This window comes from Chlamydomonas reinhardtii, chromosome 13 (assembly GCF_000002595.2).
Source record: "Chlamydomonas reinhardtii strain CC-503 cw92 mt+ chromosome 13, whole genome shotgun sequence".
Classification (NCBI taxonomy): Eukaryota; Viridiplantae; Chlorophyta; class Chlorophyceae; order Chlamydomonadales; family Chlamydomonadaceae; genus Chlamydomonas; species Chlamydomonas reinhardtii.
Window position 1 is genome coordinate 1,497,396 of NC_057016.1, and position 14,460 is coordinate 1,511,855.

The 14,460-nt window shown below is 64.6% G+C and overlaps 2 protein-coding genes across 2 annotated transcripts; both read right to left on the minus strand.

Moving 5' to 3' along the window:
* Positions 1 to 110: 110 nt before the first annotated feature.
* Positions 111 to 9,524, minus strand: CHLRE_13g572700v5 (uncharacterized protein). Its single transcript, XM_043069397.1, has 24 exons — positions 9,181 to 9,524; positions 8,992 to 9,102; positions 8,787 to 8,894; positions 8,412 to 8,525; positions 7,864 to 7,998; positions 7,584 to 7,643; positions 7,411 to 7,461; positions 7,082 to 7,254; positions 6,606 to 6,786; positions 6,322 to 6,422; positions 5,892 to 6,111; positions 5,331 to 5,557; positions 4,975 to 5,190; positions 4,523 to 4,775; positions 4,113 to 4,304; positions 3,746 to 3,899; positions 3,349 to 3,575; positions 3,147 to 3,209; positions 2,505 to 3,002; positions 2,093 to 2,313; positions 1,758 to 1,926; positions 1,480 to 1,610; positions 1,109 to 1,287; positions 111 to 875 (listed from the first exon to the last, which is right to left on the minus strand). The coding sequence occupies exons 1-24, from the start codon at positions 9,280 to 9,282 to the stop codon at positions 658 to 660; spliced, it is 4,104 nt and encodes a 1,367-aa protein (XP_042917372.1). The 5' UTR covers positions 9,283 to 9,524; the 3' UTR covers positions 111 to 657.
* A 134-nt stretch (positions 9,525 to 9,658) lies between these two features.
* On the minus strand, positions 9,659 to 14,214 carry CHLRE_13g572732v5 (uncharacterized protein). The gene is made up of 4 exons (XM_043069398.1): positions 14,024 to 14,214; positions 13,679 to 13,805; positions 12,788 to 13,496; positions 9,659 to 12,634 (listed from the first exon to the last, which is right to left on the minus strand). Exons 1-4 carry the CDS (start codon positions 14,145 to 14,147, stop codon positions 9,836 to 9,838), a joined length of 3,759 nt encoding a protein of 1,252 aa, XP_042917373.1. The 5' UTR covers positions 14,148 to 14,214; the 3' UTR covers positions 9,659 to 9,835.
* Between the last annotated feature and the right edge of the window lie 246 nt (positions 14,215 to 14,460).

A 14,460-nucleotide genomic window follows, 5' to 3' on the forward strand; every position in this document is an offset into this window, starting at 1 on the left:
GCGGGTTGCACCGTCTGACCGTCAACCCTTGTCCGGAACTCGTCCCCCTTGTGAAGTGTTGCTCTGACGATGCAGGATCCTGGATACGGTAGTCACCGATCACGCTTAGAGGAGGTCACAGCTTACAGCAGGATTGGTATGGTATGTACATGCTCCGCCCCGCCGCGCAGCTACTGACTTCAGTTGTGTTTTGAGGTCCGGCCCTTCCTTTCCTGTCGCACCTCTAGGGAGCAGCGCCTCTCGCAGCGCCGAGCCCATCCACGCATGTCACGCATACGACAGCTCACGTTCAAAGATCAGTCGCATGTCTGTATCGGCTCATAGCACGCTATCCAATGTATGCACGGCATGGCCGTAGTGACCTGCTACTTCGCAGCTCAGAACACGGCTGCTCAGCCTGCATGCCTGCGCGTGTTCACCTGTATACCTCTGCCGCAGTGGCCAAACGTCATGCAATCAACCTTTCGCTTCCTTCCCCGCGGGTCATCACACACCCGAACCCTTCCCCGCACTCGCAGAACCAACGTGCTGCCTTCATGAGCGCCCAGCCACGTCCACCCTTACCGCCTGGCCCATTGCTCTCACCCTTTCCCTACCAACCACCACCCCCATCCACCTCCATCCCCTCGAGCCGCTCGAGCCGCTCCATCACCCCGCTTACGACGCGCCGCCACCTGAGGCGTTGGTCTGCTGCGCCTGCTGCTGCTTGATCTTGGTGAGCGGGTCCTGCACCTTGCGCACGTGCGCCAGGTCCACGGGGTCGTTGCACATGGGGCAGCGGCCCTCGGCGCTGATGATGCGGATGAACTGCGAGGCCGAAGCGGGGAACTTGCAGCCCGGGCACTCCGCCCAGTCCGACAGAACCATGCGCTTGCCTGCGGGGGGCAGCAGTGGAAGGGCATGGGTTACATCAACGGCTTGAGCATGTGCGGCTGCAGCCTTCAGCCTAAAACCATACAACCCAAAAAGCCTTCAGGTAAGTGCATGGGCAGAGGGGCGCGGTGGTGGCAAAACGGTGCAATAGAGCAGTCGCAGCGATGCGGATGGGGGCTTGGTTGGCAGCGGGTGCGCAGGTCGCGGCGGCATGCGCCTGAGGCGCGGGGCTCACCGGTGGCGAGGTCGAAGGGCAGGATGTTCTGGCAGCTGATGCACTGCAGCTCGGTCTCGGGGCCGGGCATGTTGCAGAAGGGGCAGTCCGCCAGCGGCTCCTCCAGCTCCTCGGGGTCCTTCTCCGGCTTCCGCACCATGAGCTCGATCTTCTTCTTGTACTTGACCGCCACCTGGTCCCTGTGGGGTGAACGGGTGGTGGAGTAGCAGCAGCTGGTTAGTGGTCGTGGTCCATGAACAGGCTGAGGGCCCAACTAGTGCCCTGCAACTCGCTCACGTGAGCATGGGCGCGCGGAGCGGGAGAGAGTTGCGTTGCGGGGTTGCCTGCTGTTACGCGCAATCATCGACAGGTCCACGGCGTCACACGCGCACCTGTACTCGGGCCGCATGAGCATGGACGCATACTCGAAGGCCGTCTTCTTGAGGTTGGCGCGGTGGCACTCGATGACGGTGGAGGTGAGGATGGGCACGATGTGCTTGGGGAACTTCGAGATGTTGCGCGCCTGCGTGAACGGCGAGCAGGTTGCATGGCGATGTTATGGTGCCGGCCAGACAGCATGCGGAACGACAAGGCCACTTAACAGGTTTGGGAGCGTCGTGGCAGCGCCCAACACGCCAGTGCCATCCAGCCTCCGGACATGGGCACTCACCACGCGCACGAGCATACGCGCCGCGGTGGTGTGGTCGTTGATGGCGATGAGCGACTTGACCAGCGTGTAGCTGTGCAGCAGCATGAGCGCGCGCAGCAGCTCGCCGGGCGGCTTGGTGTTGAGCGCCTCCAGCTGCTTCACCGTGCCGAACAGCTTGTCGTGGGCCACCCTGAGCACGTGATGGGTGAGGAGGTAAAGTAAGAAGGGCATCAGCAGGGTGGGCTGCTGATCAGAAGCAGCCCGCGCTCACTGTCGTACCCCGCCACGTTTCCCTTTGTCTGGTCCCCGGATATCAAATGAAATGCCATCGCACAGACGAGCTCCCGGGCCCCCACCTGTAGTTGCCCTCCTCCTGCTCGAAGCGCGCCATCTCCAGCGCATCGCGCGCCGCCTCCGCGAACTGGCCCATGGCGATGTTGAGCTTGAAGCGGAACTCGTCGCGCGTGGTGCCGTCCTTCTCCTCGTTCACGTAGTCCAGCACCAGCACGCCTAGCTGGTGGCTGCGCGTCTGCTCCACCACCTGCACCGCCTTCTCCAGAGCCGGGTTCGTGCCCACCTGTCGTGTACACAGCGGCGGGCAGTGACGGCCAGCCGTACCGTGTTAGGCTGGTGCGCGAATGGCGCACATGGGGCTTGGCAGGTTGGGTATGCGGCTACCGCGATGTCCGTGGCACTGCAGCGCCCCAGCGTGTCTCCATTTTCTACCCCCTGCGGTCCGCTCGCTCCCGCACACGCACACGCACCCACCTTGAGGTACAGCTGCACGGCGCGCGGCGCCTGGTCGCACTTGCTCCACATGTCCGCCGCCTTGTCGTACTCGCCGCGGCTCTCGTAGTACTGCGCGATGCGCTGGTAGTCCACGGGCTTGGCGGACGCCGCCACGATGCGCGCAAACGTGTCCATCTCGTTGTGCCCCATCGCGATGTCGAACGCCTGGTCCATCTGGCCCGCCATGAGCAGGAACTCCACGGCGCCGCCAAAGTCCTGGCTCTGCAGGCAGAAGCGGCTGAGCTGGTTGGCGGCCTCCACGCTCTGCGTCTTGCGCACAATGGCGTAGGCGCGCTGCGGTTGGCTCAGCCGCTCCAGGCACAGCCGCACCACCGCGTCCATGTCGCCGGCGGCCTCGTAGGCGGCGGCGGCCTCCTGCCAGCGGCCCTCGGCCTCCTTGGCCTTGGCGAACTGCAGCTGCAGCTTGGAGGAGCTGATGCGGGCCATGAGCGGCGCGGCCGCGGCGAAGTTCTTGGTCTGCGGGTGGGGAGCGAGGAAGGGGGGGCGAGAGGGCGGAGGCAAGAGTTACTTGGTTGAGTGATTGGAGAGGACAGGGAGGAAACGTAGGCTGTCTGCTACCGTGTGCACCATGTGTGGTTGGGTAAAGCGAGCGCCACATACCTGGATGTAGATGCTGGCGGCGCGCTCGAACTGGCCAGCCCGCTCGTACATCTCGGCCGCCTCCTGCGCATGCCAAGTGAATGAAGTGATCGGAGCAGGCACGTCAGCACACCCGCATCGTCGTGCCACATTTCATGTACGGCATGAACATGGGTACCCGGAGACCAACCTTTCATTCCCCTTTCCCATCCCCCCCCCTCACCGTGAGCTGCTGCAGGCCCTCCAGGATGAGGGCGCACTCCTTGAACAGCGTCTGCGAGTTGAGCTGCATGGCCAGCTGGCGGCCCTGGCGCAGGTCGCCCAGCTGCAGCGTGGTGCGCGCGATGCCGGCCTTGCACGCCGCCTCCAGATCGGGCTGCGCCGGGCCCACGCTCACCGCCAGCGCGTCCAGCGCCTGCTGGTAGTGCGACTTGGCGTTACTGTACTCGCCTGCAGTGGACATGGCAGAATAATTGGCGAGCGCTCAGACGCGGTGCGGTTTCCCCGGCAGGTCCCAGTTTGAGAGTACTGCTAGCGAGCCCTGTTCCTTTCAAATAACCCTCCGCACGCTCCCTGCATCTGCATCCCTTTCCAGCGCCCGCGGCCCAGCCGAAACCCACCCGTCATCTCCAGCATGGCTCCATGCTCCTTGCAGATGGTGGCGATGGCGTCGGGGTCCAGCTGCTCCGCCAGCTTGAGCGCGTCCGTCCAGTGCTTCAGATCCATGCGCATCTCCAGCGCCGCGCGCGGCACCGAGGATCGCAAGAACAGCTCCTGCGTGCGTACACGCGTGGATGCCATCGGGAGATGTTGGTGAATGGGTGGCTAATACCAGAAGTGAGGCTGTTAGCAATCAGCCAAGCACCTCATATCACCGATCACGCAGACTGGGCGTTGTTGGTGGAGGCTTGGTTTCACCGCAGTCATCCCAGTTTCTAGTCTACACCTTCTGCAAAGCTCTTCTCCCTGCCGAGCCCTTCTCCGCACCTGCGCCTGGCCGTAGTCCTTCTCCAGAAGCACCATGATGTGCGCGGACAGCAGGTTGCGGTCCTCGTGTTGGCGCACGCGCTCCAGCGACAGCACCATGCTGGCGTCGCCGATCTCGCGGTAGGCGTTGATGGCGGTGTCGATGTCCAACACGTCCAGAGCCGCCAGAGCCAGCGTGCGCCACGATTCAACCTGAGGCAGAGTCAGGCACAGTGTGCTTCTGTGTTAAGCGCGCTGAAAACATTGGCTGTTTGTGCCGCAAGCACTCTTGCGCTGGATGCAGACAGCCGCTGTGCCTGGCACCTGCGGTGGCTGTCTTGTTCTCACGCTTGGGACAGGAGCTCCCAAAAGCCCCAGCCTGTCACCGCAGGCGCACTACCGTACATGGACCCTCATTGCCAGGCCCTCACCTGCCGCAGCTGCTTGGCGCACTCCACCGCGTCGCGCAGCTTGTACAGCTTGAGTGCCGCCGCGAAGCGCTTGGCGGGCGCAGCGCGCGCCACGGCGTCGCCGGGCTGCAGCATCTTGTGGCTCTCCAGCGTCACATTGTCCATGGCGCCGGACTTGAGGCGGCAGCCCACCACCCCGTTGCACACCGTTAGCGGCGTGTGGGTGGCCGGCACCGCCTGCTTGCCCAGGTCCTGCACCTGCGGGCCCGTCAGGCTGCATGGACAGGGCGGGGGCGGTGCGTGGGCCGTCGTCGCGGTCAGTTTGTGAGGCGAGCAGACTGGGCGCGCTAAATCGCACTCCCGTTTCCTGGGTACCGCCAAGCTTGATGTAACCTTCCACCAAAACGTTGCGGTCCTCTCATCACCACTCCATGGCAATACTATACGGTTGCCAAGCATTCCCCAGTCCGCACCTGACGGGCACGTAGAGGAAGGAGTGCAGCGCGGTGCCGTCGCCAATGACCATGACGTTGGTGTCGGACGTGTCCCACATCACCGTCTCGGCGCGGCCGGTGTACGGCACGGCCACCACGTGGTCGTTCACGGGGTTGAACAGGTGCAGCGCGCCCTTGTCGTCCTCGAACACCAGCCGCGCGCCCGTGGCCTGAGGGAACAGCCGCACGATGCCGCTGCGGAGCGCATGAAAGAGAGGGCACGGAGGACGACATGGTTATGTGCTCGAGCCCAACGAGATGGCCAGGGGGTGCTGCGTTGGCGTGCACCGTGATGGCAAGGCAACATGAACGAGCGGGGTTCCGGGAGGGCTCACCCGTCGTCGTGGCGGAACTCGTTGACAGGCGTCACGTCCGGGCTGAGGTAGTACGACAGCGTGCCGGTGCGGCTGCCGGTGATGACGAAGGTGGGCGTGAGCGCCACGCACGTGATGTTGGCGGGCTGGCCGGGGCCCGGGATGACCACGTCCAGCTCGTCGGGGGCGTGGCCCGCCTCCACGCTGATGGGGTGCACCACCACGTGGCCGCCCGTCAGCACCGCAGCCTGCAGGGAGGGAAGGAGACGAATTGCAAGGAATGGGTCGGTTGCGTGAAGCGGGGTGAAACTCCGATTCCTAAAGAATCGTGCCGCAAGGAGCGCAGGGTGGGTGACGGTAACCCGGAAACAGAAGCGCACATGATTATACATGATTATACTTTGCAACCTAGCATGGAACCCTCACACGAAGCCCTCCCGCCCGCTCTCGCACCAGCGTGCTCCATTAGTCCAGCGCCCCTGGCCGTACCATCCCTGGTCACTTTCCCCACACGCTGCAGCCCCCACCTTCCTTATCCCCGTCCCCCCAGGCCCCCACGCACTCCTCGCAGCGGACCCTCACCTGCGTCTCGTTGAGCTTGATGGCGGTGATGGTGCCCAGGTACTCGCGCCGCTGCACCACCTTGCCCACCTTCTCGCCCAGGCTGTAGAACGCGGCCTGGTTGTTCATGCCCACCGCCGCGTGTGAGGGGCCCAGCCCGCAGAACGCCGGCTCGTTCTCCAGCTCAATGCGCGCCACGGTCTGGCGCCGGCTCACGTCCAGCAGCGTCATCTCCAGCAAGCTGGGCGGGTGGAAAGGAAGTGGTAAGATGCGAAATGCGGATGTTCGTGTGTGTGTGTGTGTGTGTGTGTGTGTGTGTGTGCGTGCGTGCGTGTGTTAAGTTCGGCATTCAGGCATTTGCATAACGCTTTGCTACAATGCGGTCCTTCAGCTGTGAACTTCACTGCGGCCAACGCATTAAGCAGTGCCTGCCGCACGCTCTCTTTCTCACCTGGTCAGGTACAGCACGCGGGTGCCGTGGAAGTCGTACACCATGGGTAGCGAGGCCAGGAACGAATGCATGTAGCCATTGTGCGTGCCCACCGTCAGCACCTGGCAGTGTCGCACGAACGCCACGGCAACGTACTTCAGCACGACGGAAGTACGCGAAATGCATTCTTCCCCGCCCCACGCCGGCTCCTCTACTCGTGTCTCAAGCGTCCACCCATCCCCCCTTGCCAGGCGTCCCTTTCCCCTTTCCCCTTTCCTACGCCTTGTCCGCCTCAGCTTGCTCACCTGGCCGTCCTTGGTCCAGCCGACCTTCTCGATGGCCTGGTTTGCGTCCAGGTCCACCGCGTCGCCCTTGATCTCGTTGTAGTCGGCGTTGGCGTCCAGCACACGCACGCAGTTGGCGCCCGCCATGGCCACGCGGCCCAGGCTGGCGCAGTAGGTCACGTCCGTCAACGTGTCCAGGTACCTGGGCGGTGCGGGATGTGGGCGCCGAGGGGCAGGGAGGAGGCAGGGCGGGGTTGCAGGATTTCGGAGGGGAAGTGGAGCGCCAGTACAGTGGGGACAGGGATGGGGGTTTGCACGCCGAGGTAGGGGCAGGGGAGAAGACCTGTCAGGCACATTCTTCTCCCCCCCCCCCACCCCTCCCAGTATACATTTCCCACCGTGTGTTGGGCCCTCCGCATGCCTTGCCCCATCCACAACCCGGTGTCCACAACACCCTGCCCCCGCGCCCCGCTGCCAGCCGCCCTGCCGCCACTCACTTCCCGGAGTGCACCTCCTCGCTGATCTCGCGGCTGTGACTGGACACCACCGCCACGTAGCCGTTCTTGTAGCCCAGCAGAATGTAGCCGTCGCCGAACCAGCTGTGCTTCATGATGGGGCCGTAGGTGTCCAGGAACGCCAGCTCCAGCGGCCGGTCGCCCTCGGCAGTGCACTGTGGTGGTTGTAGTGGTTGCGGTGGTTGTGATAAGGGCGATTCGGGTGGTTTTGGGCATGGGTGGAACGGGGTGGGCGCTCAATGACGGTGTGGCAAGCATACGGTGCAGTGTGGTGCCGCGTGGTGTGAGCGTGCAATGCACTTTCTTCGCACCTGCATGATGTACAGCGTTTTCCGATTGATGTTGAGCGAGTAGGTGTTCTCCTGCGGGCGCAGCAGTACGTGGTGGATGTTAACGCCAAGCCCAATGACGGCAGCTGCCGCCCTTGCTTCCGGACGTGCGTGCTTGAGAAGACCTGCCTCTGTCATCTGCTTGTCGCCCTTACCTCTCGCCGCGAGTAGCCGTCCTCCTTCTTGTCAGACACGCACAGGTCCATGGGCACGTCCTGTGAGCACAGGGCATCACAGCCCGTCAAATCGTGTGCCAGACAACCAAGCACGCACAGGGACGTGCAAGCCGCGGAGGCCCGTTCCACGTCTGCAAGCACACAATCTCATGGACACGGACACAACCCAGCCAACAGTCATGGCCTGGGACACCCCTAACCCGGACCCGCACGCCGTTCTTGATCACGCCCCCACGCCCCAACCCCAGGCCAAGCCCACCTTGAGGTGGAAAGTTTTGATGGTGTCGCCCGTGACGCCGTCCGTCAGCGTGACGGTCTTGTCCTGCCCCGCCAGCGCCATGATGTTGTCCTTGTTCCAGGCGGCAGCCACAATCTTCTTCGTGTGCTTGCCCACCTATTGTCGAGGAGGCAGACGAGCAGGCAGATGCGTGCGCAGCGACCCTTAGGAATGCAGTTCAAGCGCTTGATAGCAGGCAGCCGAAGCAGCACCCTGTCACCGTATCCTAGCACTTGCGCCTCCAGGAAGGGTGGGGGCCAGGAGGCAGCCGAGTGCCCCATTCGTGCCTCCTGCCTGGCCTTCCCCCGGACTGCTTCCCCGCATCCTAGCCTCCACCACCCCTGTCAGTCACACCCCGCAATCCCCACATCTCCCTCTCCACTACACGCGCGAGCCCGCCCAGGCGCCCAACCCCACCCCTCCACCCCTAGCCCCGCGTTGCGAACATCCCCTCCCTCCACTCCTCCTCCACCCGCCGCGCCGCGCCCGCCGCGCCGCGCCCGCTGCTGCCCGCTCTCTCCCTCCCTCACCAGCGGCGTCTTCTTCCGCTCCCGGGCATTGTACATCATGACGTTGCCCTTCACCGTGGCCACGCCCAGGTACATGCCGTTGCGCGACCAGGCCATACAGGAGAACTCCTGGGTCTACGGTGGACAAGATAACAACAGGGACAGGAAACTTAGCGCACATAAGAGGGGGCGACCTGAGCAGCCAGCAGAGTTCCGACGTAGCCGCTCCCGGCCGCCTCCCATGCACAGACACTGGCGCGCCCAGCACGCCACATAAGCCCCCCTCCGCTTGGGTCGCGCCGCCACACATGATGTGACCCCATGATGTAACTAGAGTTACTGCTACAATGTGAGTGCTCCGCTCTTGCTCCCCTTACCCTGCCCTCAGCCACGCACCTTGAACTCAGACTCGATCTTCTGCACCTCCTTGTTCCCGGCCAGCCAAATAAATACATGCGTGTTGCCCGCCGGCAGGATAGCCAGCTGCTCGCCGGCAGGGTCCCACTGCGCGCAGCAAGCGAGTAGGTGGGGTCAGCGGGGTAAGGCGTAGCCGCAGCGGTGCAACTCGGTCGGTCGGTCGGCCGCAGAGCGAGCCGCTTACCTGCATTTGCGCCGCTGCGCATGCTCTCCCGTCTGGGTTCGGGTACTCCGCAGGCGGGAAGTGCACCTCGTCATAGAGGCGCCCGTTCCGGTCGAAAATGTTGACCTTCCTCTGCGTGACCAGGCCCACCCATGCCGGGTATTAATGCGATGCCACATACATGAGGAGTTGTTGCGCTTGTGCACCAACCTTGCTGCCCGCCGCGGCTAGGAAATTCCCCTTGGGACTCCATTCGAAGAGCACTTTGCCGTCGCCTAGGAGGTCCGGTCCAACTCCAAAGAGCTTCTTCATTGGTGTTGCTGCTTTGGGGTGCCCTGGTGCCCTGGTGCCTCCTTCAAAGTGCAAGCCTAGTTGTGCCTAGCGCATCTCCGTCGCGCGGGCGGTGCCGACGCCTGGAGCACTGGTACAACAATATACACAAGTAAGGCCAATATGAAAACTTCTTGGTATGGAGTTGTGCGGGTGCTTAAGGTCGAAGTCGCGAACTTGCGCAGGTTGGGCCTATTTTCAACCGTGAAGCGTGTTCTAATAGTATATCTAGTACTAGGGAGACACTTTCGAGACAGCAAGCCGAATTTGCCCTAGCAGTGGTTGGCTGCACGCGTGCCCATCGCGACTTCCCCGCTTTAGACTCTGGCCTCTGGGACCCCCACCCCAGGCAATTGCCCGATAGGTGAAGTGGGGCGTCATCTGAATTACTGCATGTGTCAACGTTACGATGAATGTGTTAAGGGCCAGCCAGGTGCACAACTTGTAGTCCATGCAGGCAAAAACAAACCTTCACAGCTACACCGCTTTTCAGCAGGACTGCGTCCGAACCGACTATCCATCACGCGATTTGAATCTACGCCGCTCGCAACAGTCCTGCCGCCTGCTGCTGCAACAGAGCCGCTGCCAGCGCCGCACTCACGACCAGGCCCGCTGACGCCCCTGATCCCTTACCCTCGATCCCCAACCCAGAAGCACCCCCATGATCCGCCAGCCCTTCAAGCCCCGCGGCTTGCACGACTTCAGCCAGCGGCACCAGCCCTTCATTGCAGCCCTTACGCGGCAATGACCGCAGCCTGAGCGCCACAAGGCGCCCCCGTGTGTAGACGCGGCGAGAGCGGCGCGGTGGCGCAGCTTCCCCCGAAGCCGCACCTGGCTCTTGGCGCTGCGACTGCGATTGGGCTCCGTCAGCTCCGGAGGGGGGCTCTGCCGCAGGCAAAGATGGCGGCGGAGGCGGCGGCGGAGGTGGCGGCGGGGGCGGGGCCTCGTCCGTATCCGTGTCGGGGGCAGGCGTCGCGGGTGCCGCCACCGCCGCATCCGAGGCAGCCGCCGCCGAAGCGGAGAGCGCCGCCAGCTGCCGCAGCTGCTGCAGCGAAAGCGCGGGTCCATGTGGTGCGGCCGCTGCGCTTCCGGACGGCATGGCTGGGCTGAAATCCGGATCCGGGTGGACCGGTGTCACATCGTCGCCACCCAGCTGCTCCGCCACCCGCGCTTCTCGCTCGCTCGGCCCCGCTTGACGCGGCCGCTGAGCTGCCTGCCAGCCCTCATCCTGCAGCTGCAACAGGTACAGCACGTGTAGGGGGTGAGAGGGGTCTGACGCCTCCGGCCCAAGCTGCACCTGCTCAGCCTCGTAACATCCCAGCGTGCCGTCGCCCGCAGCGCCGGCGCCAGCGTTCCGTCTGCTGCCCCCACCGCTGGCCGCACCACCGCCGCTGCCAGCAGCGCCGCCGCGAGCCGCCTGGCGCCCGCCTTTTGCCTTGCTGTCGGCTCCTTTCTGCCCTGCCGTGGGCCCCTTCGTGGGCGCCTTGCCCGCTTGCTGGTGCGGCGACGGCTCAGGCAAGAACACGCTAAGCGGCTGGGGAGGTGGTGGTAGCAGCAGCGCGTACCGCCGCGCTGCAGCGAGCACCTCCGTGGCAGCCGCCAACACCTCTGGCGACGGCTCGCCGGACGCCTCGGAGGCGGGAGGGCAGCCTGTGCCTGCCGCCGGCGCGGCGCTTGCAGCCGCAGATGCCGCCAGGCGACACAGGGACGCTGCCAGCGCCGCCGCAGCCATGGCGCCTGCGGCTGCGGCGGCCTTGGCAGCCGCACGAGCGGCTGAGGTCTGGCGGCGACCCGGCTTCTTCCCTGATGCTGACGCAGAGCCAGCCACTGATGCAGAGCTGCTGCCGGGCCCCAGGTCGTCAGCCTCTGCCTCGGCTTCGGCGTCCGCGCCGGCCTCCGCCTCGGCATCCATGCCGCCATCGTGAGGGGTTGCTGCCGTCGGCCGCTCCCCGGCTTCAGGGGGTGCACCTGCGGCAGCCGCTATGCCTATTGTGGTCACTCCGCCTCCGGTACTAGTGCCCCCTCCAGCAGCGATGGCAGCGGCCTGCATGGCTGGCGCCTGTGCGGCTGCCGCTCCGATACGGCCACGCTTCGCCTCTTTGGCGTGAGGCCCCCCTATCGCCGCCTCGACGGATTCCGCCACTGACTCCAGCGCCGCCCGTGCGTCGCCAACTTCATCCGCACAGTCATGGCCAACAGCAGCGCCGCCTCTTGCCGCTGCCCGGCACGCGGCACGCGCCGCCTTCCACGCTGCCACGGCTACCCCTGCCAGAGCCCTAGCTCCAAGAACGTCATCGGCGGGCAGTGGCCCGCACACGGCTGCGCTTGCTGGGCCCCGACCGGGCGCCAGATCCGACGTGGATGCTGCGGAGCCACTGGCACCTGTGCTGTGCCCATCCGCCCCTCTCACACCCTCCTGCGCTTGGCCCTGCCCCTGTACGTCAGGTGGTTGCTGCTGCTGCTGTTGCTGCTGCTGCTGCTGTTGCTGTTGCTGTTGTCGCTTGAGCGCGGCAATCGTGACCACCTTGCGCCGGCCCGGGTCGCTCCGCGGCAGGGCGGCGGCGTGTGTGTTTCGCCCCAGGTACACCAGGTTCGCCGCCAGCAGCGCCATCTCGTCATCGTTGTCACTGCCGTCGTCGTACCCCTTGCCACCCAACGCCCCGCCGGCATCGCCACCACCATAACCAGCGCCGTCGCCACTACCAGCGCCGCCAGTGCCGCTGCTGGCCGCGGCTGCGGCTGGCGGTGCGCCGGCCCCAGCTCCAGCTCCAGCCCCAGCGGCGTCGACACCGGAATTACACAAGGTGATGGCAAGGCTGGCCTGCTGCGGGCCAGCTGCAGCAAGCTGCGAGCCCGGGGGTGACCCCGATGTCGCTGCTTCTCGTGATGTGTCACGTCCTGCCTCCGCTGCTGCAACAGCGGGGCGGGCTGCGCTCGCCGTGCCCCCGACATCGCCGGCTGCGCTGCCCACTGGCCCACTGTGCGCCTGAGGAGCGCCGCTTACAGCCCCCGGGCCGCCCGCCCTCCATGCGGGGTGCAGCAACGCCGACCGGACCACCCGCGTCAGCCCAGCGCAACAGTGAGCCGCCTCCAGATCAGCACCGCCCCAGGCCGCCGCCGCAGCCTGCACCGTACCGCATGCAGCCGTTACCGCGGCGGCGCGCGCCGCCGCGGTGCGTCCGCTGGCGCCGGCAGCTTCTGCTCCGCTGCTGTTGCTACCGTGCACATCAATACTGCTGGCGTCTGGTTTGGCTGCTAGGTCCATTACCGCGTGTTTGAGCAGCGCCGGCAGTGCCGCCACTGCACACTCTCGGCCAAGCCGCGCCAGCGTAGCCTGTCAGAGGCACTGCTACACGTTAATATGTCGACAAGCGAGCACAGCCTTGTCGGGTACTTGAGGTGCTGCAAATCAACTCGAGAGAATCAAAGGACCGGTGCAAGCAAGGCCACGTCACGCCCTCTTTACATTCCTGTAATCGTGACGCACCTTGTAGTTCAATCGTGTAACTTCGTCGTTCATGGGCTCGGCCTCCGCCGCATCCGGTGCTACTCCGCTTCCGACAGAAGCGGCTGCGCCGGCCGCTGCTGCTGCCCGTGCACATAGCAGTGACGCGGTCGCGAGTGCTGACGCCCCACCCGCCGACTGGAGCGCTTGTGCCGCCTGCAGCGGCCGACCCACCAAAAGCAGTTGCATTGCCAGCGCCTCAGCCGGCACCGGCCGCGCCTGCGGCGGTTGTTGCTGCTGCTGCCCCCCGGCAGTGCCGCCGCCTGCCACCGGGCGCTTGGCCGGTGGGCAGGCGCCGTCTCGAGCAGCTGCAGCAACCGCAGATGAAGACTCTGTGGGTGCAGCCAAGTGTGCCGGCGGCTGCGCACTTCCGACGTCGGCCGCCTTTGCAACCTGGCTGTCGTCAGGGACGAAAGCGCCTGGCGCGCCCTGCCCGTTCACCCCGCTGCCCTCTGCCAGCTGAGTCGCTAAATCACTATGCTTGGCCTCATCGTCCTGAGGCGCGGGCTGTCCCGGCGGCTGCGTCGCGACTTCCTGCCTTCCACCTTGTTGCTCGTGCTGTCGAAGCACGCTGTCGGGCTGCACACGGAGCTGTAGCAGCTGCTGTAGCAGGCGGCCAAAAACGGGATCTGCCGCCGGGTCCAGGCGGCAGCGAGCCAAAGCCAGGGCGTCACGGTGCAGGCCGTGGCGCCTGCGGGGATTTGGGGCATTCACATGCCAAATGACCTCGGTACCAGCTGTTAAAAGGGATGCTGGCTGTAGCTGCACCCAAGCGCAGCTCATCCCCGTTTCCCACGCACACTACCACCGCCAATATGGCCATGCCTGCATGTCCCCAATGGTGTTGCTTCAGAACCCAGGGCGCCCGCTCACATGTAGGTTTGTACTGCGGGCCACACATCTCCGACCGCCAGCAGGTGACACACCGCCAAGTGCAAATGGCCCACAGTTTCAAGCCGGGCGGCGCGGGCGCGCATGCCGGCAGCCCAGGTTTCGGCATCTGCGTAGCCAGCGACGAAGAGTGGCGCAAAACGGGGGCGACAGTGAGCACGCAGACCTTCCTCTCTGGACGTTACGGTGACGATGGCTGGGGGATGGATGCTTTGCCCAGTTGCAAGTCCTGACAGCGCGTCCACATGTATGCTTGTGACAACATGAATGTTGTCATGAGCAAAACATGACGCAGCAGATCGATTCGGCACCGGCATCTGTACTCACCGCGAGCGGGAGCCGCAGCCGCTAAATAGGATGACCAGCATTGCTCTTGATTGACCACGTCCCAAGCAAAATCACTCTGACCGGTCAGAAGAAGGTGCACTGCGAGTGCCGACGATGCCGCCATCCTGATATCAAGTCAAGACTGGGCATGTCATTGTCAAGGGATCGAGATTCATCAAGTAGTTAAATGTTAGATCTTTATTTGTTGCGGGTCGTGGGAGAGCCCGACGTGTGTTTCATGGCACGCTCGCATGGCACTGCCGGACAGAGCCGTACGCTGGTCGTGGTTGCGCTGCAATTGGTGACCTTGGAAAACTAGTGCTAATATGTGTCCCTGATGAACGGGTTTCGCCCCGCCTTGCACCTTCCAGTGCCCTTCCCTTCCCTGGCCTTGGATGGGGCCGTCTGGTTGCAGAGTGTGCTTCCCCACGGGCGTC

Bases quoted from the DNA above. Each gene is read 5' to 3' on its own strand.
- CHLRE_13g572732v5 (XM_043069398.1), bottom strand. From the start codon at position 14,147: ATGGCGGCATCGTCGGCACTCGCAGTGCACCTTCTTCTGACCGGTCAG. The intron at 13,806-14,023 runs GTGAGTACAGAT...CTGGCTACGCAG, and splicing joins GGCTGCGGCTCCCGCTCGCG to ATGCCGAAACCTGGGCTGCC. The intron at 12,635-12,787 runs GTGCGTCACGAT...TGCCTCTGACAG, and splicing joins TTACACGATTGAACTACAAG to GCTACGCTGGCGCGGCTTGG.
- CHLRE_13g572700v5 (XM_043069397.1), bottom strand. From the start codon at position 9,282: ATGAAGAAGCTCTTTGGAGTTGGACCGGACCTCCTAGGCGACGGCAAA. The intron at 3,576-3,745 runs GTGGGTTTCGGC...TGTCCACTGCAG, and splicing joins AGCCATGCTGGAGATGACGG to GCGAGTACAGTAACGCCAAG. The intron at 3,003-3,146 runs GTATGTGGCGCT...CCCCACCCGCAG, and splicing joins CCGCCAGCATCTACATCCAG to ACCAAGAACTTCGCCGCGGC.